Here is a 24,553-nt window from a genome sequence, read left to right on the forward strand (position 1 = left end):
AAAAGATATGTTGAAGTCCTAAGCCCCAGTACCTCAGAATGTGACCTTATTTGGAAATAGGGTCATTGCAGATATAATTAGTTAAGATGAGATTATACTGGAGTAGAGTGGGCTCCTAATCCACTATGAATGATGTTCTTGTATGAAAATGGCCATGTAAAGACACAGAAATACAAGGAGAACCTCATGTCATGACAAATGCAAAGACTGAAATTATGTGAATAAATGTGTAGGAATGCTAAAGATTGCCAACAAACCACCTGAAGCTAAGAAGAATTAGGGATGGATTCCCCTACAGGTTTCAGAGGAATCATGGTCATACTGACACCTTGATTTCTGACTTCTGCCTTCCATAACTGTGAAACAGTAAATAAAACTATAAACTAATATCCTTCATAATTATAAATGTAAGAATCCTTAAGAAAATATTAACAAGTATCATTTGACAACATATGAAAACAATTTTACACCATGACTAAGTGTGGTTCATTCAGATTACAAAGCTTGTTCAATATTTGAAAAGTAATCAATGTATTAACACCACACTAACAGCCTACAGGAAAAAAATCATATGATCAAATCAATTGGTAATCTCAAGGAATCTACAAAAGTCTTCTAGAACTATTAAGTTCAGCAAGGTGGCAGAATACAAGATAAACATAAAGAATATTTTATTTCAGGGCGCCTGGGTGGTGCAGTCGGTTAAGCGTCCGACTTCAGCCAGGTCACGATCTCGCGGTCCGGGAGTTTGAGCCCTGCGTCGGGCTCTGGGCTGATGGCTCAGAGCCTGGAGCCTGTTTCCGATTCTGTGTCTCCCTCTCTCTCTGCCCCTCCCCCGTTCATGCTCTGTCTCTCTCTGTCCCAAAAATAAAATAAAAAACGTTGAAAAAAAATTAAAAAAAAAAAAGGATATTTTATTTCTATATAACAGCAATTAACAGGTAAATACAAAAATTTAAAAATAAAATACCATTTACAATTGCTCAAAAAATGGAAACTCCAAAATGCTGGCCAAAAAAAAAAAAAAAAAAAAAAATCAAAGACGATCCAAATAAATGGAGAAGCGTGCTATGTTTATAGATTGGAACACTCAACATAATTAAAAGATGTGAATTCTCTGTAAATTGATGTGCAGGTTTAAGGCAATTCCTATCAAAATCCCAACAAAATTTTAAATATAGACAATATTATGGTAAAGTTTATATGGAAGGACAAAGGAACCTAAACAGCTAAAACAATTTTAAAAAGCAGTGAGAGGAATCAGTCTACATGACTGGAAGAGTTGTTTTATAGTTACACTAATCGAGAGTGTCACACTGGTGGAAGTAAGACACACAGATCAATGTAACAGAATAAAAACACAGAAATAGATCCATACAAATACATACAAATCATCTTTGAGAAAAGAGTAAAAGCAGTTCAGTGGAGAAATTTCAGATGGCCTTTTCAATCAGTGTTCCTGGGGGCAGTTGGACATCCATAGGTAAAAAAATGGACCTCAGCCTAAGCCTCATATCTTACATAAAAATTAACTAAAAATAAATTATGAACTCAAATGTAAAATATAAAACTATACAAAAATTTTAGGAAAAAAAACAGAATAAGTCTAGGGTTAGGGACTGAGTTCCTATATTCGACATCAAAAGTACAATCCATAAAATAAAAATTGATAAATTGGACTTCATCAAAATTAAAAACTTTTTTGCTCTGTGAAAGACTCTATAAAGAGTATGGAAAGACAAGGAAATAGATAGGGAGAAAATATTTGTGAGCTAAGTATTTGATGAAGGATTACTATCTAAAATATATAAAGAACTCTTAAAACTCAACTGAAAAAAAAAAGAATACCAACAGAAAATGGGCAAAGACAAACATTTCAACAAAGAGGATATACAGATGGCAAATAAACACATGAAAATATGCTCATCTGTAGATATTAGAAAATGGGAATTAAAACTACAATGAGAGATTACCTATAAGAATAGCTAAAATTAAAAAGTGACAACACGAAATGTTGGCAAGAATGCAGAGAAACTGGGTTACTCATACACTACTGGTGGGAATATAAAATGATAAACCCACCCTGGAAAACAGTATGGCAATTTTGAGAAAAACTAAACATATAACCATGACACAACCTAGCAATTCCCCTCGGGGCATTTATTCCAGAGAAGTGAAAATTTATATTCATACAAAAACCTATATACAAATGTTTGCAGCAGCTTTATTCCTTATAGTCAAAAACTAGAAACAATCCAGATGTCATTTAACAGGTCAATGGTTAAACTGTGGTACATCCATAGCGCGGAATACTACAGGAATGAACTACTGATACACTCAACAACTTATACTGATCTCCAGTGAATTATGCTGAGTGCAAAAGACTAATCCTAAAGGTTACACATACTATATGGTTCCATTTGTGTAATATTCTTGAAATTAAAAAAAAAAAATCTGGAAATGAAGGACAGATTAGTGGTTGCCAGGGGTTAAGGACAAGTGATGGGAGGGTGGGGTGAGACAGAAGTGGGTATGACTAAACAAGGACAACACAGGGATCCTTGTGATGATGGAACTGTTCTGTATCTTGACTTTGTCAATGTCAAATCCTGGTTGTAATACTGTACTATACAGTTTTGCAAGACATTATCATTGGAGAAAATTGGTAAAGGGTATAGGAGGTCTCTATTATTTCTTATAATGCATGTTAATTCTACAATTACCTCAAAACAAAAAGCTTAATTAAAAAAGAAAAAAACTAGAATAAACCCATAAATCATATTATTTATTGAACACCTGCTGCTGTATGGCCACGCCCCATGGGAGGTACTCACATGAATATTATTTAATCTTCATAAACTCTATAAAGATTATGCTATTTCCTAAACCATCTTTCTGGAATACTGATTCTTTGTGACATTAACAGCATTCCTTGAATAGTGTTTTGTAAAAAGGGTTCTGAGTCAACTAGTCTGAGGAGCACAAAAACAGTTTTTGTTTTTACTGTAGGACTTCTCAAGGCAATATACTAAGGTACGTTATAAATATTCAAAAGGAAGCCATCATACACAGCTTTCCTCAAATTAATTTTGGAACATTTGTTTTTACATAATGCCTGTTAACAACTTGCGTAAAGAACTAGTATTCCTTACCTTATGCCACAATAAATGTTGGTTTATAGTTTTCTATTAATATCCCTACTGGTGTTGCATTTTATGTCTTATTTCAATTTAGCCTATAGATTTATTGCCTGAATGTAATCTAATCATGGTGTTGATGGTCCAAGTTACTTACCATGTAACAATATAAATAGATCGAAGTACTAATGTGAAGACCAACATTCCATACATAACCTGAATAAGAAAAGAAAAATGAAGTCAGTAAAATCACTATTCTTTGGCAAAGGAAGTATATTTTGCCTACAAAAATAGCCCTCAATAAAATAAAACATTTACTATCATTTGTTACATTTAAAGAACAGAATTTTAGCAGGTATCTTCTCCCATTCCAAAGGTCGCCTTTCAGTGTTGCTGACAGTTTCCTTTGCTGTGCAGAAGCTTTTTATTTTGATGAAGTCCCAATAGTCTATTTTTGCATTTGCTTCTCTTGCCTCCAAAAACATATCTAGAAAGAAGGTGCTACCACAGATATCAAAAAAATTACTGCCTGTGCTCTCCTCTAGGATTTTTATGGTTTCAAGTCTCACATTTAGGTCTTTAATCCATTTTGAATTTATTTTTGTGTAGGGTGTGAGAAAATGGTCCAGTTTCCTTCTTTTGCATGTGGCTGTCCAGTTTGCCTAACACCATTTGTTGAAGAGACTGTCTTTTTCCCACTGGATATTCTTTCCTGCTTTATCAAAGATTAATTGACCATATAGTTGTGGGTTTATTTCTTAGTTTTCTATTCTGTTCCACCGATCTATGTGTCTTTTTTGTGCCAGTAGCATATTGTTTTGATTGCTACAGCTTTGTAAGGTAACTTGAAGTCCAGAATTGTAATGTCTCTAGCTTTGCTTTTCTTCTTCAAGGTTGCTTTTGGCTATTCAGGGTCTTTAGCGGTTCCACACAAATTGTAGGATTATCTGATAAAGGGTTAGTATCCAACATATATAAAAATACTTATAAACCTCCACACCCCGAAACCCAATAATCCAATTTAAAAATGGGCACAGGGTACGAATAGACATTTCTCCAAAGAAGCATATAGATGAACAACAGACACATAAAAAGATGCTCAACATCATTTGCATCAGGGAAATACAAATCAAAACTATAATGAGATATCACCTCACACCTGTCAGAATGGCTAAACTCAACACTACAAGAAACAACAGGTGGTGGTGAGAAAGAAACAACAAGTGTGGAGAAAAGGGAACTTTCGTGCACTGTTGGTGGGAATGCAACTGGTGCAGCCCCTTTGGAAAACAGCATGGAGGTTCCTCAAAAAGCTAAAAATAGAACTATTCTATGATCCAGCAATTGCACCACTAGGTATTTACCCAAAGAATACAAAAATACTAATTCAAAGGGATACATGGACCCTAATGTTAATAACAGCATTATCTCCCACAGCAAAATTATGGAAACAGCCCAAGTACCCACTGACTGATGAATGGATAAAGATGTGGTATACAGAGTGGGAGCTAGAATGGCAGTGTAGTAGGAGGACCCTAGGCTTGCCTCGTCCCTCCAGCATAGCTAGATAACTATCAAACATTCTCAGTACCCAAGAAATAGACCTGTGGACAGATAAACTATACAATTAGAGAGAGAGGAAAGGCCACAGGAAGGTAGGGCATGCAGAGATGTGGTTTGGGGGAAGAAATGGATCATGGGTGCTGCAGAGGGGAGGGAGCCCTGGTTGCAGAGAAAGATGAGATAGAGAGGAGAGCACAGGAATGCACACAAGAATACTTTCCCAAAGCTACTTGATGGAAAAACTAGAGGGGCTGATTTTTGTGAGTTTTTTTAATAAGCAGGGCTCAAAGACTAGAGTTTTGGAGATCTGTGGGCTTGTCTAGGATAGGGACCCAAGGGTACTGTCTTGCTCCTGTAGTGAAGGCAGGCAAGTGCTCCTGGGCAGAAAGCGTGATCTGAGGATCACCTGGGGCACATGGGGAGGTGACTGTTCCCTTTTCTTGGAGCGTATCTGTGAGAGGTAGCATTGCCTCTCTGGGGACAAAGAGCCAGATGGCACCATTTCGCTCCCCTACCCCTCACCATAGGTGCAGAGACACTTGCTGTGGGTGGCTAACCTGGACAATGGGTGTTTAGTTGCTTTGCTCCTGGCTCTGGTGCAGCTGCCCTTCCAGGTCAAACCTGCATTGGTCCCAGTGTAATGCGACCCTCACCCAGAAGACCAGCATGAGTCCCTGCCACACCAGATTCCTAAAGTTTGGAGTTTTGAAAGGCAGCAGGCTTGGCTACGACAGAGCACAACGGACACTGTGCTGTTCCAGGCAGGCAAGCAACCTGGAGACAGACAGTGTGAAAATGGCGATCTAAAAACACATAGGACAGACAAAGGTTAATTATGCATTCTTCTGGGAGGGTTTCTCTGAAAGCAGCAAGGGTGGCCTTCCCTCCCTGGGGACTAAGGAGGTGGCTCATACCATTTCTTTCCCCCGCTCCTTAGCATAAACCAACTTTAGTAAACAGCACAGCACCAACACTGGCTGCCTAATGCTTATACCAGGTCCCACCCCTCTGTGATCCACTGGTAATGCTCTTCTTGGCAGGTGTGCTTAAGGAACAGTGCAACAAGCCGCTTCCTGGAAGACCAGCACAAACTCCCACACACACATCTACTGACTACAGCATTCTGCAAAGCTTCTGTTCTGGTGTAAATAGCATCAGGTTTCATTTAACAAGCAGAACAGGACACACCTAGTTAAAACTCACCACACTCTGGTCAAGGACCAAACACTGTCCATTACAGGCAAGGAAAGCCTCTACAGACAACTGACCTGAGGGATAGACCAGCCAAAACACAGTAGCAGAGTGGACACAACACATACCAGAGACACTTCCTGAAGTGCCAGGCCCTGCACATTACATGATCTCTTCTTCATAAAGCCATTACTCAAAGACGCAGGAAACATAACAGGATTTATACCGTACAGAAGACAAAGACCTAGAGAAAATGCCACGATGGAGGAATTCATTCCAAAAGAATGAGCTCTAATTGAAACAGACAAAATTAACATTCTGCAGAATTTAAAGCAAGAATCATAGAATACTCACTGGGCTTGAGAAAAGTATGGAAGACATTAGGGAGACCCTTACTGCAGAGATAAAAGAGCTTAAAAACAATCAGGCAGAAATGAAAAATGCAGTACCTAAGAGTCAAAACCAACTGGATGTAATGACCACAAGGATGGAAGAAGCAGAGGAATGAACAAGTGAGACAGGATAGAATTATGTTAAATATTGAAGCTGAACAAAAAAGAGAAAGCAGAATGATCATGAGAGTAGACCTAGAAAACTCAGTGACTCCAAACATAGTAACATTCCTACTATAGGAGTCTCAGAAGGAGAGAGAGAAAAGGGGGAAGAAGGTTTCTTTGCAAAAAGCAAAAAACTTCCCTATCTGGGGAAGGAAACAGACATCCAAATCCAGGAGGCACAGAGAACTCCCACCAAAATCAACAAAAGCAGACCAACACCAAGACATACTGTAGTTAAATTTGTAAAATACAGTGATAAAGTAAACGTGATATGTATGTGTATACACACACACACACACACATATACATAAAATGGAATATTACTCAGCCACAAAAAAGAATGAAATCTTGCCATTTGCAATGACACGGATGGTGTTAGAGAGTATTATGCCAGATGAAATAAGTCAGAGAAAGACAAATACCATATGATTTCACTCATATGTGAAAGGCTGTTTTATATATATATAAACAACCATTTTTTGTATACTGTTTTTGTATCATGTGACTTTGCTTTTTCAAATCTCTTCAAATTCTAATAATTTATCTGTAGATTCTTTAGATTTTCTATGTATACATTTGTGTATCACTTGTGAATATTTTTTTCATCCTACCAAACCCTACAGTACAATATGTATAGAACTACTGATAACAAGCATTGCCATCTCACACTTGATCTCAAAGGGAAAAATTTCAATAGTTCATCACTAAGTGTAATATTGGTGATAGGCTTAAATTTTTTTTTAAATACTCTTTATCAGATTAAAAAGATCTTTTATATTTCTGATTTGCTCTAAGGGTTTTTAAAATAAATTAATATTTTATCAAATACTTTTTCTGCATCTCTTGAAATAATTATATAATTTTTCTCATTTAATCTTTGAATATGATTTTCTGAGACTGGTTAATAGTCTACCCAACTTTATTTTCCTGGGATACATACAACTTAGGCATGATGTTTTATCTTTTTTTTTTTTTGGATTTGGTTTGCAAATATTTTGCTTACGACCTCTACCTAATTAATTTTAACTCTTTTATACTGTTCTTGGTATTAAAGTTTTGCTAGCCTCATACATGAGTTAGACAGTAGCTCTCCTCTTCTGTTCTCTACGAGAATCTGTTTAACATTGGAATTATTTCTTCTTTGTGTGGTAGAACATTCTAGTGAAGTTATATTTGTGGGTAGATTTCCGACTACTGATTCAATTACTTTTAATGGTTACAGGACAATTCAGATTTTCAATTCTTTTTTCTTTAAAGGTTGGAAAGATTCTTTTTTTTTAAAGCTTACTTATTTTGAGAGAGAGAGAGTGAGTGAGCATGGGAGGGGCAGAGAGAGAGAGGGAGGGAGAGAATCCCAAGCAGGCTCCACATTGTCAGTCCAGAGGCCAACATGTGCCTTGAATCCATGAACCATGAGATTATGACCTGCTGAAATCAAGAGCTGGATGCTTAACTGACTGAACTACACAGGTGCCCCCAGATTTTCTATTCTTTATTAAGTTTCTGCAGGTTACACTTCTTCTAGGAATCTGTCTACCTAAAAAAAAATACAATTTGAAATTTATTGGCATAAAGCTCCTCATAATATTCTTAACTTTTTAATGTCTGTGGATTTTTATGTGATATCCCCCTTTCATTTCTGATATTATTTGTGCTTGTCTTTTCCCTCATTAGTCAAATTCACCAAGGATATGTTCATTTTATTTGTTTTTTGAAGAAGCAACTTACAGCTTTGCTGATTTTATCTATGGTATATTTGTTTTCTGTTGTATTCATTTTTGCTTTTTATCTTTCCCAGTTTCTTGAAATATATGCCCAAACTCCCCTTGTTGGCTTTTTTTCCTTTTCTTTTTTGGTGTATACGTTTTAAGGCTATATATTTCTCTACAAGTATTAATTTTGCCAAGTCCTACAAGTTTTAATATGCATTTTCTTTCATTATGATTCAGTTCAAAATATTTTCCAATTTCTATGATTTTCTCTGATCCATGTGTTATTTAAAATTGTATTATTTATATTTGACATAGTTGCATTATAGTCAAAGAAGTTTTTTTAAATTTACATCCAAGTTAGTTAGCATATAGTGCAACAGTGATTTCAGGAATAGACTCCTTAATGCTCCTTACCTATTTAGCCCATCCCCCCTCCCACAACCCCTCTAGTAACCCTCCATTTGTTCTCCATATATTCTGATTCTAATCCTTTGAAATTTAAGATGCTATGTGGGCAAGTATATGGTCAATTTTTGTAAATGTTCTCTAAAGACTTGAAAAAATGTGTTTTTCCAACTGTTGGATGCAGTAGTTTACATTTGGGTTATGGGTCAAGTTTCTTAATCATGTTTTTAAATCTTTTATATCCTCTATCACTTACTGAAAGGTATGCATTAAAATCACCTAAGATTATAGATTTGTCTATTTTTCTTTTAGTTCTGTCAATTTTTCATTATATACTTGAGAATTATATGTATTAGAGATACAAATTTTAAATTATCATAATTTTCTGATGAATATTTTTAATATTTATTAGTAATCTCTTCTTAATAATAGAAGTGCTTTTTCTTAAAGTCTGTTTTGTCTTATAACAAAATTATACCACATATATATAACACAATTATGCTTAGTGTTTGTATGGTACATACTTTTCCATACTTTCACTTTCAACCCTTCCACATCTTGATATTTCAGGTGGACTCTTTTATAAGGTCTTGCTATGACTTCTGCCTATTACTTATGGTCTCTCTACAATAGTAGAAGACAACAAATATTTATTGAGCATTGTACTAGACCATGGGGATATAATGGTGTGGAGTAAAGGGTTAATATCAAGCATTGACTGATGTAGGCCAGGTTGAGAATGACCTCAGTCTCCCATCCTTGAATACAACAGTTAAGATAAATGAAAATGTTATGTTTGCTTCAGTTGTGAAGGATTGCACCTAGGTTGGAGGCTTGGGGTCTGCATGAGAACAGTATGAAAGGTGCTCATCATAAAGAATGGTAGGAAGGGTGCCAGGTCCAACTCTTGATTTTGGCTCAGGTCATGATCTCAGGGTGGTGGGATTGAGCCCTGTGTGGGGCTCTGCACTGAGCGTGGAGGCTGCTTAAGATTCTCTTTCTCTTTCTCTTTCTCTCTCTCTCTTTCCTCCTCCCTCCCTCCCTCCTCCCCTCTACCCTGCTTGAGCTCTAAAAAGAAAAGAAAAGAAAAGAAAAGAAAAGAAAAGAAAAGAAAAGAAAGAAAGAAAAAAGGATGGTAAGCAAAAAGGGCTGTAGCTTCCATGTGTTACAGTGCCCTCCACTACACTTAGCTCTCATCCCTGGCAGCTGTGCATAACTTAGGTGGATGAAAGGGCAAAAAGAATCTGTATATAAGTAGCTCTGGATCTCTTGATGAGATGAAAATGTTATATTTGCTATATTTTCCACCTTGTATCCCTCTATAGAGCTAAATAAACACAGCATTAAATTAAAGCCGATTAGAGGCTGTCTGCCAGCTTGAATCTGTAACTGCAGCCATGGTGCTCTAATGGTGAACCAGAAAGGCATCAATCCCTGCCCTCACAGCAAATGCTCTCACACAATCTAGTGTGAAAAGAGATAAGTAATCAGGCAATTAAAAATATAGTATTTAACTCCGTGACAAGAGCTATACAGAGTATTTTGTAAGTACATACAAAAGCCACCTAATCTAGACTTAGGCAGATCAAAAAGACTTATATGGAGGATATGATTTTTCATTTTATAATTGAAGCATTAGAAGCATCATTAATAATAACCAAAATATTATTTAATAGTTTATTTACTTTTGAGACAGAGACAGAGCATGAGTGGGGGAGGGGGGAAAGAGAGAGGGTGACACAGAATCTGAAGCAGGCTCCAGGCTCTGAGCTGTTAGCACGGAGCCCGACACGGGGTTCGAACTCCCGGGGCCGTGAGATCATGACCTGAGCTGAAGTCAGACGCTCAACCGACTGAGCCACCCAGGTGCCCCAATAATAACCAAAATATTATTAAGAGAAGCTGGAGGAAAGTAACTGGCACAGCTTATATTTTGGGGACGAAAGTAAGGATGTCTAGAATATGCTGTTGGAATGAAGAGTGGGAAAAATGAAGTCAGAAAGGTAAGCAGAGGTTTAAACTGGCTTTTCAGGTCATGTTAAAGAGTTGAACTTTATCTTAAAAGTAAAGGGAAGTCAATGGAAGTTTCAGCAATAGTGCAACATGATCACTTGTGTATTAGAAAGATATCCCTCTTGCTGGGTGGAGAATGAATTAGAGGGAGACAAGACTGATAGAAAACAAACCAGTGACAAGGTACTACAGTAACCTAGGTGAGTAATGGGACCTGAACCAAGGTACTATCAGTGGGAATGGGAGAGAAATGGACAGATTAAAGAGATATTTAGGGCTTAGACTGATAATCAATTTGATATGGAAGTTAGGAAGAGTTGGGAAAGTCAATGATGGCCTGGTTTATGACTTTAGCAGTTAGGGTCCATGGTGAAACTGCTCCTTGGGTTAGGGACTACAAGAAGAGAAGAAATACTGGAGAGAAAAATGGTGATTTCATTTCTAGATAGGTTCAGAGTCTGATGTATCAGTGATATATTCATGTAGAGATCTCTAGCAGAAGTTAGATATCTGGGTCTAAATCTTAGAAGAAAGTATCTGAGCTGAAGAAACATATTTATGAATCATCACCATACAGAAGTCAAGGGGAATGGATTGTTCAGAGTATGTTAAAGACATCAAATAATGAATACGGAAGAGACTATACTCTTGCAGTGCAAGAGGGCTTTTCCAGATTAATTTTCTTCTTTCCACAAGCACGTCTATCCCATACATTCTGACTTTCTCCTAGGATCTGTGGCAGACCTTGCTAGTATCTACTCAGTATCCATTCTTTTTTTTTTTTTTTTGTCTTTACAGAAGACATTTTATCCAGTCGACAATATGTCCAGCTATATAAGCTTGATTTCTCAGTCTCTCTTGCATCTAGAGATAGACACAGGACCTTCACAACTTTTTTCTATGCATATTCTAATATTAGTTATTTTTAAGTAAAAAAAAAAAAAACCAAATAGAATACATACTTGTTTGCTCCTTGTAATTTTCACCTAAAATTATTTTCATTCTTTTAAAAAATGGATCTTCATGATAACAAATTGAATTCCAAAGTAATCTGCTACAGGGTCATCATCATACCACGGAAGGAATATGGGCTTTGGAATAAAAAAGACCTGGGTTCAATTTCCAGCTCTGCTAGTAACTAGGTGAGAAACACTGGACAAATCATTTAACCTTTCTGACTCTTGGTTACCTCACCTGTAAAATGAAGATGGTAATTTCTATACAGGTTTGTTGATATTTACTAAGATAATAGTAGTTAAGTCTATATAAACTGTATGAAAGAATATATAATACTCAGCACAAAGCAGACGCTCAAAAATGTCAGCTTCTTTTGCTTCTTTTCCAAGTGTGCTTACACTGGAATTTCCTTACATTCCTAATTTGTAATAAAATGGCACAAACACAACAGAATAAAATGTAAATAATAGTTATTTGCTTGAGTTATCTGCTTACGTCCCTGTTTTTCAAACTGTTTATATAGTGTGTTGTTTCTTAAAAACCTTGAGGGTCTGGGGCGTCTGGGTGGCTCAGTTGGTTGAGCGGCCGACTTTGGCTCAGGTCATGATCTTGCAGTCCGTGAGTTCGAGCCCCGCGTCGGGCTCTGTGCTGACAGCTCAGAGCCTGGAGCCTATTTCAGATTCTGTGTCTCCCTCTCTCTGACCCTCCCCCATTCATGCTCTGTCTCTCTCTGTCTCAAAAATAAATAAACGTTAAAAAAATTTTTTTTAAAACCTTGAGGGTCAAATCAGAAGGGAGGGTAGTAAAATACTGACATGTCAAGTCTAGAAATAATCTCTAGGAGACATCTACTTTGGCAGGAAGATTTTAAGCAATAGTACTCTTTGAGATAACAGAGGAGATCTCATCTGAGATATTCAATTACTGATTCATCAATTAGCTTAAAGAAGGTTTACTAACTTAAAAGTTCTTTTGATCTACTTTCATGTATACTTTTCTAATGTTTTCTTAAGATATATTAATATTTCTACTGAATGTGGCAGGCATATGATTTTATTATTACCCTTTGCAAGGCCATCAAATTAAATAAATAGCATTTGGCTCTCTTTTGGAGATGTCTGGATCACTTTGGATTTAAATCAGTAAGTAGAATTGTTATCAGTATTCTCTCCCTCAAGGAAGCTAATCTGGTTAGCAAGATAACCATCCTGGCTGTGACAGATACTTTTACAGTGTTTATTAACTCTTTCCTTCTAATTGTATACCCCACATATCTCTCTAGGCCCTACTCAAATACCTCCTTTTAGAAGCTTTCTGTGATTATCATAGACAGAAACTTTCCTGTGTCATCTTACTTCTTCATATGTATTTTTAGTGTCATATTATATTGCTTTATGCTTTTCCTTGTATATTATTTTTATATTATCCTTGTGAAATAATCCCTCTCCTTGTCTTAAACATTTTATAGATGAGACACTGAAGAATAAGCACAACAAGAAATTTGTCCATGGATAACAAAAGTGTTAAGAAATCTGAGATTCCTGGGTGAGTCAGATTCCTGACTCAGTCGGTTAAGTGTCTGACTTAGGCTAAGGTCATGATTTCATGGTTCGTGGGTTTGAACCCCACGTCGGGCTCTGTGCTGACAGCTGGAGCTTGGATCCTGCTTCAGATTCTGTGTCTTCCTCTCTCTGTCTCTGACCCTCCCCTGCTTGCACTTTGTCTCTCTCTCTCTCTCTCTCTCTCTCAAAAATAAACAAACATTAAAAAAAAATACAAGATTCCAAACTTCAAGCCATCAAAGTGGTAAGAAATCGAGATTCCAAACACTCAAGCCAGAGCTCCTTTAGATTAGATAACATTATTCTCTTCCCTCTTTTTCCATTTATTTTTAAGATCTTGAGACTAACTGTAAATTTTGTCACAAATTCCAAAACAATTTTTCCAAATACAAATTTCAAAACCATTTTTCTAAGTCTCTGTACATATTAACAATGATATGAAAGAATGAGTGATACTCTACAAATTTTGACAGTTTCTCAGAAAAAGCAGTTCTCTTTTCTTAAGAATGATACCAAGAAACTAATCAGGGATAGATTTTTTTAAGCCGTTAAGTATAAATAAAAAATATCAATTCTGGGGTGCCTGGCTGGGTGATTTGGTAGAGCATGTGACTCTTGATCTCAGGGTTGTGAGTTCAAGTCCCACGTTGAGTGCAGAGCTCACGTAAAAAGAAGAAAATCAATTCTAATTACTTAACAGGTCAGCATAGGATATTCTAGATTAGACTTTGGGACAAAGGCCTGTTCAAATAAAGCTTTACCAATAGCAGGAAATATAGTGGGCCATCTTCCCTATCTTGCTTTTCAATATAAGAGGAAGAAATAATTCAGCTATATGTAACAGATGTATTTTATAGCCTTATTCTGAGTCACCCAAGCAGACAGATTGCACCCTGGTTAGCACTGCTTTTACACATTATGAGATGTATATACTATAAATGTTTAAAAATTTTTTTTTAGCATTTGTTTAGTTTTGAGAGACAGAGAAAGACAGAGTGCAAGCAGGGGAGGGGCAGAGAGAGAGGGGGTACTGAATCTGAAGCAGGTTCCAGGTTCTGAGCTGTCAGCCTAGAGCCCAACACGAGTCTCAAACCCATAAACCGTGAGATCATGACCTGAGCTGAAGTCGGACGCTTAACCAACTGAGCCACCCAGGCCCCTATAAATATTTTTTTACAAGTCTATCTTCCTGACCAGCGAGTTCCTTGAGACCAGCGACCCTGTCTCATTTACTTTGGTTTCTTAATATTAATTAACATTTACTGAGTACTTCCCATGGTAGGAGATATACATTATCTCATTTTTTTATTGATTTATTTTTAAAAAGATTTTATTTTTAAGTAATCTCTACACCCCTCACAGCGCTCAGTTACAATCCAGAGATCAAGAGTTGCATGTTCTACAAACTGAGCACCCTTGTATTAGCTCATTTAATCCTCAGACAACCTTAGGAAATTATTATACCAATTTTAGAGACACAGTATAATGAGCTCTCAAGAGCAGGGACCTTATTATTTTATTCAATAGTGTTATCTCTTATACCTAGTACCATACCTGGCATATTGAAGGCACTTAAAAAGTATTCGTGGAATAATGAGGAAACCAAAGCTCAAAGAAGTTAAGTAACTTGTCCAGTGTATACAGCTAGTAATTGGAGAGACCAGATTTAAATCCAGGTCCGCCTGACTTTATCTTCAAATTTTTGTTCTATTGCCTCTCTATTTCCAACTTCCAGCTCAGTATTTGGCACTGAGAAGGTACACAGTGGACATCTGTTGAATGAATGTCTTCTGCCTTCAGACTACTTCTCCGTTTCACCCTAGCATTCCTCTACTTCTTTACTTCGCTCCTGAGAAGGCCTGAGATAAAACACAGAACTATAAGCTTTCATCCTGCCTCCCTCCCTATCAGCATACATCCATACATACCACTATCCACAGAGAAAAAAAATTTATTACTGGGAAAAGAACACATGAAAGTTGCAGCATGGGAAGTTAGACAAATAGTTTGATACTTTTATTACATAACCATAGTATAAAATAGATCTAAAACACAAAATGGAAAACACAAAACAAAAATTAACCTCAAATTTCTGAATTTCATTTTTTTGTGGCTATGTTTTTTCTTTCTTATAAAGACCAATAAGAAATTTACAAAAGCCGAAGTCTTCTTATAAATAAACTTCATTCTTTACGCTGTGCCAATAAATCTTTCTAAATAAAGAGGTAATTCCATAATGACCTACTTTAAGCTCAAACAAACAGGAAAGTGAAGATGTCCTCTCTTATAACACCTACTTTCAGCTTGTCTGCAGAAAAATAATGTGGCACAATAATGTGGTTTTGGAATTTGTTTCAAAAAACAGATTTCAGTTAGATGATTATTATCTAGTTCAAGTTTAAAAAGTTACAGGAACACTTACTTTTTATATAAGCACAAAATATTCTAAAATTACAAGGCTTCTGATAATGTGTCCTTATTTATGTATTGTTTGTTTGTTTGCTGGCTTTTTAAAAGAATGGTGACAAGAGTCAAACAAATCTAGGTTACAATCCTGGCTCTGTCCCTTAGTAACTGTGTAACTGTTGGGCAAATTCTTAATATCTCTGAGCTCACTTCCCTTAAAATGTGAATAATAATGCCTAATTCGTAGAACTGCTGGAAAGATTAGAGTCTGTGCAGTAATGGGCATAGTGCCAGGCACATGGTAGCATTCAATTAACAAGAGCTCTATGGGGCGCCTGGGTGGCTCAGTCGGTTAAGCGTCCGACTTCGGCTCAGGTCGTGATCTCGCGGTCCGTGAGTTCGAGCCCCGCGTCGGGCTCTGTGCTGACTGCTCAGAGCCTGGAGCCTGTTTCCGATTCTGTGTCTCCCTCTCTCTCTGACCCTCCCCCATTCATGCTCTGTCTCTCTCTGTCTCAAATATAAACAAACGTTAAAAAAATTAAAAAAAAAAAAAAGATGGGGCGCCTGGGTGGCGCAGTCGGTTGAGCGTCTGACTTCAGCCAGGTCACAATCTCGCGGTCCGGGAGTTCGAGCCCCGCGTCAGGCTCTGGGCTGATGGCTCAGAGCCTGGAGCCTGTTTCCGATTCTGTGTCTCCCTCTCTCTCTGCCCCTCCCCCATTCATGCTCTGTCTCTCTATGTCCCAAAAATAAATAAACGTTGAAAAAAAATTAAAAAAAAAAAAAAGAGCTCTCTTTATTTAGGGTCTACTACTTGATTTTACTCTGGTTCCACTACGGGATGCACTTAAATCATTATTTCCTATAGCAAAGTTTCCTGTGTTTGCTTTTCTCAATGTAAATTAACCTCCCACCTCAAAAAACTCATTAAAATAGGCATTAGGGGGAAAATACTCAAGGAATTTTCAGTCTATCTTTTCTAGAAAATAGTGTCATAAAAAGGACTTTGTACGTGTATGTGTATAAATGCTCTCTGTTTTTTTTTTTCTGCTTATAAGGAACACTGCACCTGCGTTACCGACTACAGCCAGCTGGGTCTGGGCATTGGTATCCTATAGGCACTTGAGTTTGTTTTAAATACTTTCATAGGACATCTACCACTTTATTTTCAGAAATTATATCTGCATATAATTTACCAGAAAAGGAAAGGAAATGCAGGCAAGTACTGTTAAACAATTAAGTGTTAATAGTTTTTTAATTTACCTGATGGAATACAGGCTCCTTTACCTTAAGGTAAACCTACAAAATATTAAAAGAAACACATGTGAATGAAGTGTGTTACTGAGGGGGAAGAAAACCTATTCCAGTAATTCTGCAAATCCCAAACCTCCCTGCCTCCTAGTCCTGTTACTTAGATCGGACTCCAGCCATGTAAAACCAGTCAGATTAGGTGGCATGCCACAGAAGGGATAGTAGCTACTGGCGGGTCTCCCCCAGTGCTCGTTTGACCACGGTAAACTAAATGTTTCAAGGCTGTTTTGGATTACTCTGGCTTCTTGGCCTCTGCATCAGCATCAAGGAAGGGCAAAGATGCACACAGTTTACTCATAAGGGCTGAAGAGGGTCTACTGACAATGCCTATAATACAGTTTTTTCTACAACAGAAAGAACACTGGAGTTAAAGACAGGAGTTCAATTTCAGACTCTGCCACTGACTTGCTACATACCTCGAGCAAGGACTCACTTAACCAAAAGACTCATTTTTTCCTTATCTGGGTAATAGGAATAACAGTGGTGGGGAACAATAAGCTAAAAGACGTGAAAGTGTTCAGCATATAATGCATGCTCAATAACTGAATACATTTACAACAAATTTCTTGTACTTTCTTTTACTTCCAAAGCCTCTAACCCGTCCACCTAGATGCATTCCCAGTTACACAAACCCTAGTTTTAGGTTCCAGTGTCATGTGGGTGATTAAGTGCAATGCCTGTTTAAGATTCAGCATGCATTTACTGCCCTGTAGGAGTATGCCTTTAAAATGACATGGTAAAGAGTAATCAAAATTCAAATCATAATCCTGGAACGATTCCCATCACTTACGAGACAAGCCCAAATTTCAAAGCCTTCCATGATCTCACTCCTGACTTTCTGTTCGGCTTCATTGCTCTCCTCTTGTCCCTATTTCATCCTAGGCTCCAAAAAGTACAGCTTCCCCAAATGTGCTACTTCAATACTTCCAGATCTTTAAACATGCTGCCCTTTACTTTGTTCAGAAATCCTCCCCTGCTCGCAAACATTCATCTTCCAAGATTCAGCTCAAACCATCCCTCTTTCTTGAAGTCTTTTCTGGGTCCTTCTCCACTCAGCAGAAGCTGCCACTCACCCTCCTTCAGGCCCTCACTGACCATGTATAAACATCATGTAATTTGTTGGTTTGTTTCTCTCCCCTACAAGGCAATAATCTCTTTGACAGATATCTCTTTGGCAGATATCTCCATATCCTCATTTAATATAGTGCTGATCTCACAAAATTTTATGTAATTTTACAATTTGGCTACAAAATTTCTTATTCCTGTAGGAAGTTCCTACCCTCACTACAATAACAGCAGATTATTTAACAGCGGATTTATTTCTTTTCCCATACAGCTTTAGTAGGAAGATGTGTATGAGACACTATCTATCTGTAACTCTAAACTCAGTAAGGAAGAATGCTTTTCATCTCTGAAATGTGTTGTCAAAATATTAATTTTCCTTTGTATAGCTTCATATTCTCATTGTTATTAATAAATGAAATGCAAAAGGGCATGCCCTTTAAGACTTTTTTTTAAGGCAAAAGAATTATGGAGTCCTTACTATGTGCCAACTATTAATGTTCCTACATGAAATGTACACTATTATTATCTTCATTGAACAGACAAGGAAAACTAATGCCCAAGTTTGGCTTGTGACTTGCCAAGTGACTTGCCCAAGGTTCCCAGTTAAATGTTGGTTCAAATTTAGATCTAACCGACTCCCAAGCCTGTATTTCCAACCACTGAACTTAGAAAGTGGTCTAGTCTTGGGGCACCTGGGTGGCTCAGTTGGTTGAGTGTCCAGCTTCGGCTTAGGTCATGATCTCACGGTTTGTGACTTCGAGCCCCACATCGGGCTCTGTGCTGACAGCTCAGAGCCTGGAGCCTGTTTCAGATTCTGTGTCTCCCTTTCTCTCTGCTCCTCCCCTGCTCGTGCTCTGTCTCTCTCTCTCTCTCTCTCTCTCAAAAATAAATAAACATTAAAAAAAAAAATTAAAAAAAAAAAAGAAAGTGGTCCAGTCTTAATTCTGCCACCAATTTTCTGTATGAACTTGGCTGGCCAGACAAGTAAGTCATTAACACTCTCTGGACTTTGTTCTCTTCTTTTTTACAATAACAAGATTTCCTTTCATCTCTGAAACACTAGGATTTTCTCACAATCAAGGAGTATGTAGTTTATGCAAGGACAGTGCAGGGCAGTGTAGAAGCATAAGAAAATAGTGTATCTGTTCTTTCAACCTTCTATTCACCTTCTCAGCTCACTGATAATCTAACTTCTGCCTCAATCAATCTATTGCTGACAGTATGCTTATTATGGTTACTTGGTCTTTTAATTGAAATTTTTATGGGTCACACTTCAATCTTATTTTACTCAACCTCTCAGTGGCAACTAATACTGTTACTCCTTCTGGAAATCTCTTCATACTTTGTGATATTAGGCTCTCTAGTTTGCCTATGTTTCTGACTACTTGTTCTCAGTTTCCTTTGCTGGCTCCATTTCTCCTACCTGACCCTCAAATGTCAGTGTTCCCATGTACAGCATGGTGATTATACCTAATACTGGGCTGAATACTGGCACTTTGCTAAGAAAACAGATTTCAGGTGGTCTTCTCTCTCTCTCTCTCTCTCTCTCTCTCTCTCACACACACACACACACACACACACGGCAACTATGTGAGAAGCTATGTTAATTAGTTTGCCTATAGTAATCATTTCACTATGCATATCAAATCATCATGCTGTATACCTTGAATGTATATAACTTTTATTTTTAAAGTGTTGACTCATTGAAATCCTTAGGCATTACGAAAGTTTGCATAGTGACAGGATGTGAATATCAAATAGACAAATCAACTGTAACTTTTAGAACTTTTAGGGTAAAGTATCATAAATGTATACTCTTGTTTATCTCTGTCAAAAAAAAAAAAAGTGTTCCATAGGGTTGCATCTTTGGTAATTTTAATGGTTCATGTCTCGCATTTCTAGTACCTCCCATACCCTGACAATTCTCAAACCCACATCTTTAGCTCAGCCTACCTGTTAATAAGCCTCAGGTGTCATTAACATCAGGCATCTCAATCTCAACACATTCCAAATTGAATTTATCTACCTCTACTCTGTGACACAAACCTACTCATTATCTTTCCTGCAAAATCTGCTCTTCCTTGAAGTTTTCCATCTTGGTTAAGAACCTATTATGTACCACGATGGCCAGGCTGTAAACAGAGGCATCATTCTAGACAATTCCTTCTTTTTACCCCATACCCACACCCTCTACTTAGTGGGTCACAAGTCTTATGGATTGTTATTTATGACAGCGTCTTTTTTTTTTTTAAGATTTTATTTTTTTAAGTAATCTCTACACCCAATGTAGGGCTCAAACCGACAATCCAGAGATCAAGAGTCACACAGCTTTACTGACTGAGCCAGCCAGGTGCCCCTATGACAGCTTCTTTTCATGCCCACACCTATTTTACTTCAGTTGGAGTCTCATATTTTGCCTAAGCAAATGCAAAAGTCCCTGAGTCTAGCCTCATATTCCTCTAACCCATCCCCTAAAATCAGTCATCTTTCTAACTAACCATGTTCTTCCTCAGCTATGGATCAGTTAATGGCTTCAAATTACCTTGAAGATAAAAATCCCAGTGTATACAAGGATCTTTATAATCTGACATTTATCTCATTAACTAGACTCATTCACTCATCACCACTTAACATATACTCTAGCCATATTAAATCTCTCCTGTTTCTGCTGGTGGTGATGATTTAATCAGAAAATGAAGTACTCAGTGTAGTATCTGGCACATAGTAAGCGCTTAAAAACGATAGTTTATTATGTTCCAAGGTTCTATGCCTAGGGACAATGTAACAGTCTATTTAGAAATACTTCATCACATTCTTGCCCCAGGGGCCTGGCAAACTCTTAACCATCAGTTAAAAGCCAGTGAAAAGGAGCTTTCCTTGACAAACCCAAGTAATTTTCATTCATGTGTCTTCTCATCATTTAACTAGTTCTTACCATTATTATTGTAATCATCATCTTTTGATGCAATTCTGTGCTTACATCTTTGATTTCTCTACTTGAATGTATTCCTTAAGCATAGCAACTGCTTCTTCGCCGTCTTTGTATTTTCTACTGCTTGATATGATAGGTTTGCAATTCGCATTTGTTGAAATGAATTATCTCTTAATACAAAATGCACTTTACTTGAGGGAAAAAAGCACTAGGATAGGATGAGAAGTGACTATGAACTCATTATCAGGAAAAGGTTAACCATTAAAGTAGTCACAGTAGGCCCAACAGAGCAAAATCAATCACTTTCTTTTAACAAATGGGAAGTACTATGTCCATCCATGAAAAAAAGTTAATTCTTTCCCCATTGCTAATATTTGCCCTTTGACTTTTTCTCCCTTCAAATAAATAAATAAACAGATTTTTAAAAAGTTGTCTCAACTTTTTGTTGAGAAATAACACCTAAACAGGAGAAAAAGAAACAGTATCTGTGAGTTTTGTGTAGAAACATTTCAGTTTGAACAGCATGAAGCAATCACTAGAAGTAAAATGTGCCAAACTCCGCACATGGCTGGTTCACATGCTTAATCTCTTAGGAACAAAATATGACTTACTGTGGTTACTATTAAACTGAAAAGAACTAAGATAAAAAGCAGATGGTAGTTTACAGAGTTCTTCATCTTGAAACATTCAAACCTTTAAAAAAATAGAGAAAAACTTGTTTTAGAATATGTAACTAGGAAAACAAATAGAATGCTGTTTTAACGCTTGTGTACACATCTCTGGATCCAGCGATGCCCCCATTTCCTCCCAAACTCTCATCTTAGAGAATCTGTACTGCCTACTTGCACTTCCGCCAAGACGCTGGGTGAATCAGGAGTACCTGGCTTCAATTGGAACAATGAGAGGCTCTCTCCTGAAAACTTGGGAGCTTGGGAGCCAGAGACTGAATCAATTAAGTGTACAGAATCCAAGTATAAAGGCTTATGGATTGAAAATCTGATGCTGGTATTTGGGCAGCTAAATTGAATGAACAAGAAGATGAATGAGCAGAGAAGTGATCTGCATGGAGAGAAAAATAAAGCAGATTCAAAGACTTGAGACCATGCGAAGAAGGAATGGGGAGAAGAGCGGGAGACAGAATCTGCCCTTGAGTTGTAGCCAGGCTATACTTCCTGCTATTATGTTTCATCTATTTCCTCATGTCCCTAAAATAAATAAATCTCTCTGAACTCAAGCCGGCTTGGGTAGGTTTCTAAATCTTGTGAGCCATTCTGACTAAGGCACGCTATTACAGAAAATATCACTGTATTATAATGATTTCTTTTACCAGTCTCCTCAACCAGATTGGGAACAACTCGTGTGCAGGGATAAAATCTTTTTTTCATGTATCTAATCACTAGGCTCACTTAATCAACTGAGCCACCCAGGCAGCCCTGGCCCACATTATTTCTAAGATCTCTTTTACCTTTAAGTTCTGTTACTTGATGACTTATTAAAAAAAGCTCACCTGAAGGTGTTTTTCTAGATCAGGAGCAGCAAACTACCGCCCAAAGGCTCAAGCTCTTTTTGGGTAAATAACACAGTCACGAGCATTTGTCTACCTATTATTGGGGTGCCTGTAGCTTCAACACTACACAAGCAGAGATGAAGATCAACAGAGACCACAGGCCCACAAAACCTAAAATAATTACTATCCGTCCCTTTACAGAAAAAAATTCAGATGAGCTCTTTTTAATAATATATTTTCTCAAACGATTCTGATTTTTAGATATCTTTAGAAGAAAATATTCTTGAGCTAGCAATGATGATCACATCGAAAAGAACCAGATAACACATCACATAAGGCTTTAGAGAAGTTTTAAGTACTAGTGCTAGGGAACTGAAGGCATACTTAGAAGGCAAGGTTATTAAACTTTGTAGTTCAATTTCCAACTCTGACACTTACAACTACACAGCTTAGGCAAGTCACCTAAGCAGAAGCTCGGCTTATGTCCTTAGAAAAGTTACTAAATCTGTGCTTTACTTCATCATCTATAAAATGAGGATAATACCAAGTTACCTTGCACAACTGAGAGAATTAGAGATGGCTTTTACACTGCCTAGCACAATTACAGGTACAAAGGACATAAATATTATTTTTATGGCACACTATATAAAATTTTTACCTAATCTGTATACATTCAGGGTGCCTGGGTGGCTCCGTTGCTTATGCGTCTGACTCTTGATTTTGGCTCAGGTCATGATCTCACGGGTCCATGAGATGGCGTTCCATACTCTCAGCATGAAGCCTGCTTAGGATTCTCTCTCTCTCTGCCCCTCCCCCGTGTTCTCTAATAAACTTAAAAATTTTTTAAATAAAAATGAATTTGTACGGGCGCCTGGGTGGCTCAGCCGGTTAAATGTCCAACTTCGGCTCAGGTCATGATCTTGCGGTTTGTGAGTTAAGGCCCTGCGTCGGGCTCTGTGCTGATAGCTCAGAGCCTGGAGCTTGCTTCGGATTGATTCTCTGTCTCCCCCTCTCTCTCTCTTCCTTCCCTGCCCACACTCTGTTTATCTCTCTCTCTCTCTCAAAAATAAATAAACACTAAAAAAATTAAAAAAAAAAATAAATTTGCATACATTCATAACTCAAGGAAAGGCAGACTATGCAAGTCAAATTTAAGTCAGAGTCTATCTAAACTTTTATGAGATCATAAAAGTTAATAAACAACATTATTATAACTTCCCAGATATTATACTTTACATGAAGATCACAGAAGTTAGAACCTTTTACACTACTACAACCTCCCAGTAATATAACAGGATTAACTATATTACTTAATTCAGTATGAAGTGAATATGAATTTTAAAATGTATCAAACAACTGAATTTTAAACGTTAAGTACTTACATGCAGTACACAAATATACAACAGCTGTAAATCATTGGGAGTTCATCCAATAGCTATAAGAAACAAAGAAAGAACACTTGAATATTGTAGAGGTGCAATTATTATACAAATAAAAATAAAACGTCAGAATGATTATGATAGTCACCTCTTATTATCTAATACCTTTTACTAATTCTTTCATATATTTAACATCTTACTTACTCTGAGTGTTGGGGAAGGTCATTGAAAGGAAGTGACCGTTGGTTGACCTGTGAACTGGACCTGGGCAATTGGGGGCTCCTCACCTCCACCCATCCTTGGAATAGGACTTCTGCTTTTCTTGCTCCCAGAGGCAGTTCCAAGGACGTAGACTTAGACATAGTCTTAGACAATGATGTGGTACCCTTGAGATAGTGATGTTGCTGTTGAAAACACCTGCAAGGTATACCTTGCTGAACCTAACTAAGGCCTCTTTATGAATGTTTAAGATTCGGTGGGCAGGTGGGGAGACCCATTGCTGCCACCCAAGACAAGCCTCGTATGTAAGTACTCTCTGCCTATTAAAACTGCCAACTACCAACCTGGAGTGGCCTGCCTCTTTCTTCTGCCTTTCTCTGCCCTCTGCTTATGGGGGTTGGTTTGTTGTTGTTGAACAAACAAGCTTATCCATCCATCTATTCTAATGTACACACCTAAACAGGACGCCTGACTCACCAGGCAGCTCAGATCAGTTCGGTACCACAAACTATGTTATCATACTTCCAGGAAAGACATATGCCTATCATCTATAGGGGTGTGGGTCCTATCAATGTTCTTTTGCATTTTCCCTTTTCCTAGAACACCTAAGATGGATAAAATGTCCACGAGTATACATTAA

The 24,553-nt window shown here is 37.4% G+C and overlaps 1 protein-coding gene across 1 annotated transcript in view; it reads right to left on the minus strand.

The window, feature by feature from the left end:
- ACER3 (alkaline ceramidase 3) overlaps positions 1-24,553 on the minus strand; it is a 177,611-nt gene that overhangs the window by 36,261 nt on the left and 116,797 nt on the right. Inside the window, exons 4-7 of the mRNA XM_043580156.1 lie at positions 23,698-23,750; positions 21,420-21,501; positions 16,764-16,799; positions 3,295-3,353 (exon numbers count right to left, since the gene is read on the minus strand). Coding sequence (XP_043436091.1) covers positions 3,295-3,353; positions 16,764-16,799; positions 21,420-21,501; positions 23,698-23,750 — 230 coding nt within the window. The remainder of the gene's footprint in view (positions 1-3,294; positions 3,354-16,763; positions 16,800-21,419; positions 21,502-23,697; positions 23,751-24,553) is intronic.

The sequence above is a fragment of the Prionailurus bengalensis genome, chromosome D1 (genome assembly GCF_016509475.1).
Source record: "Prionailurus bengalensis isolate Pbe53 chromosome D1, Fcat_Pben_1.1_paternal_pri, whole genome shotgun sequence".
NCBI lineage: Eukaryota > Metazoa > Chordata > Mammalia > Carnivora > Felidae > Prionailurus > Prionailurus bengalensis.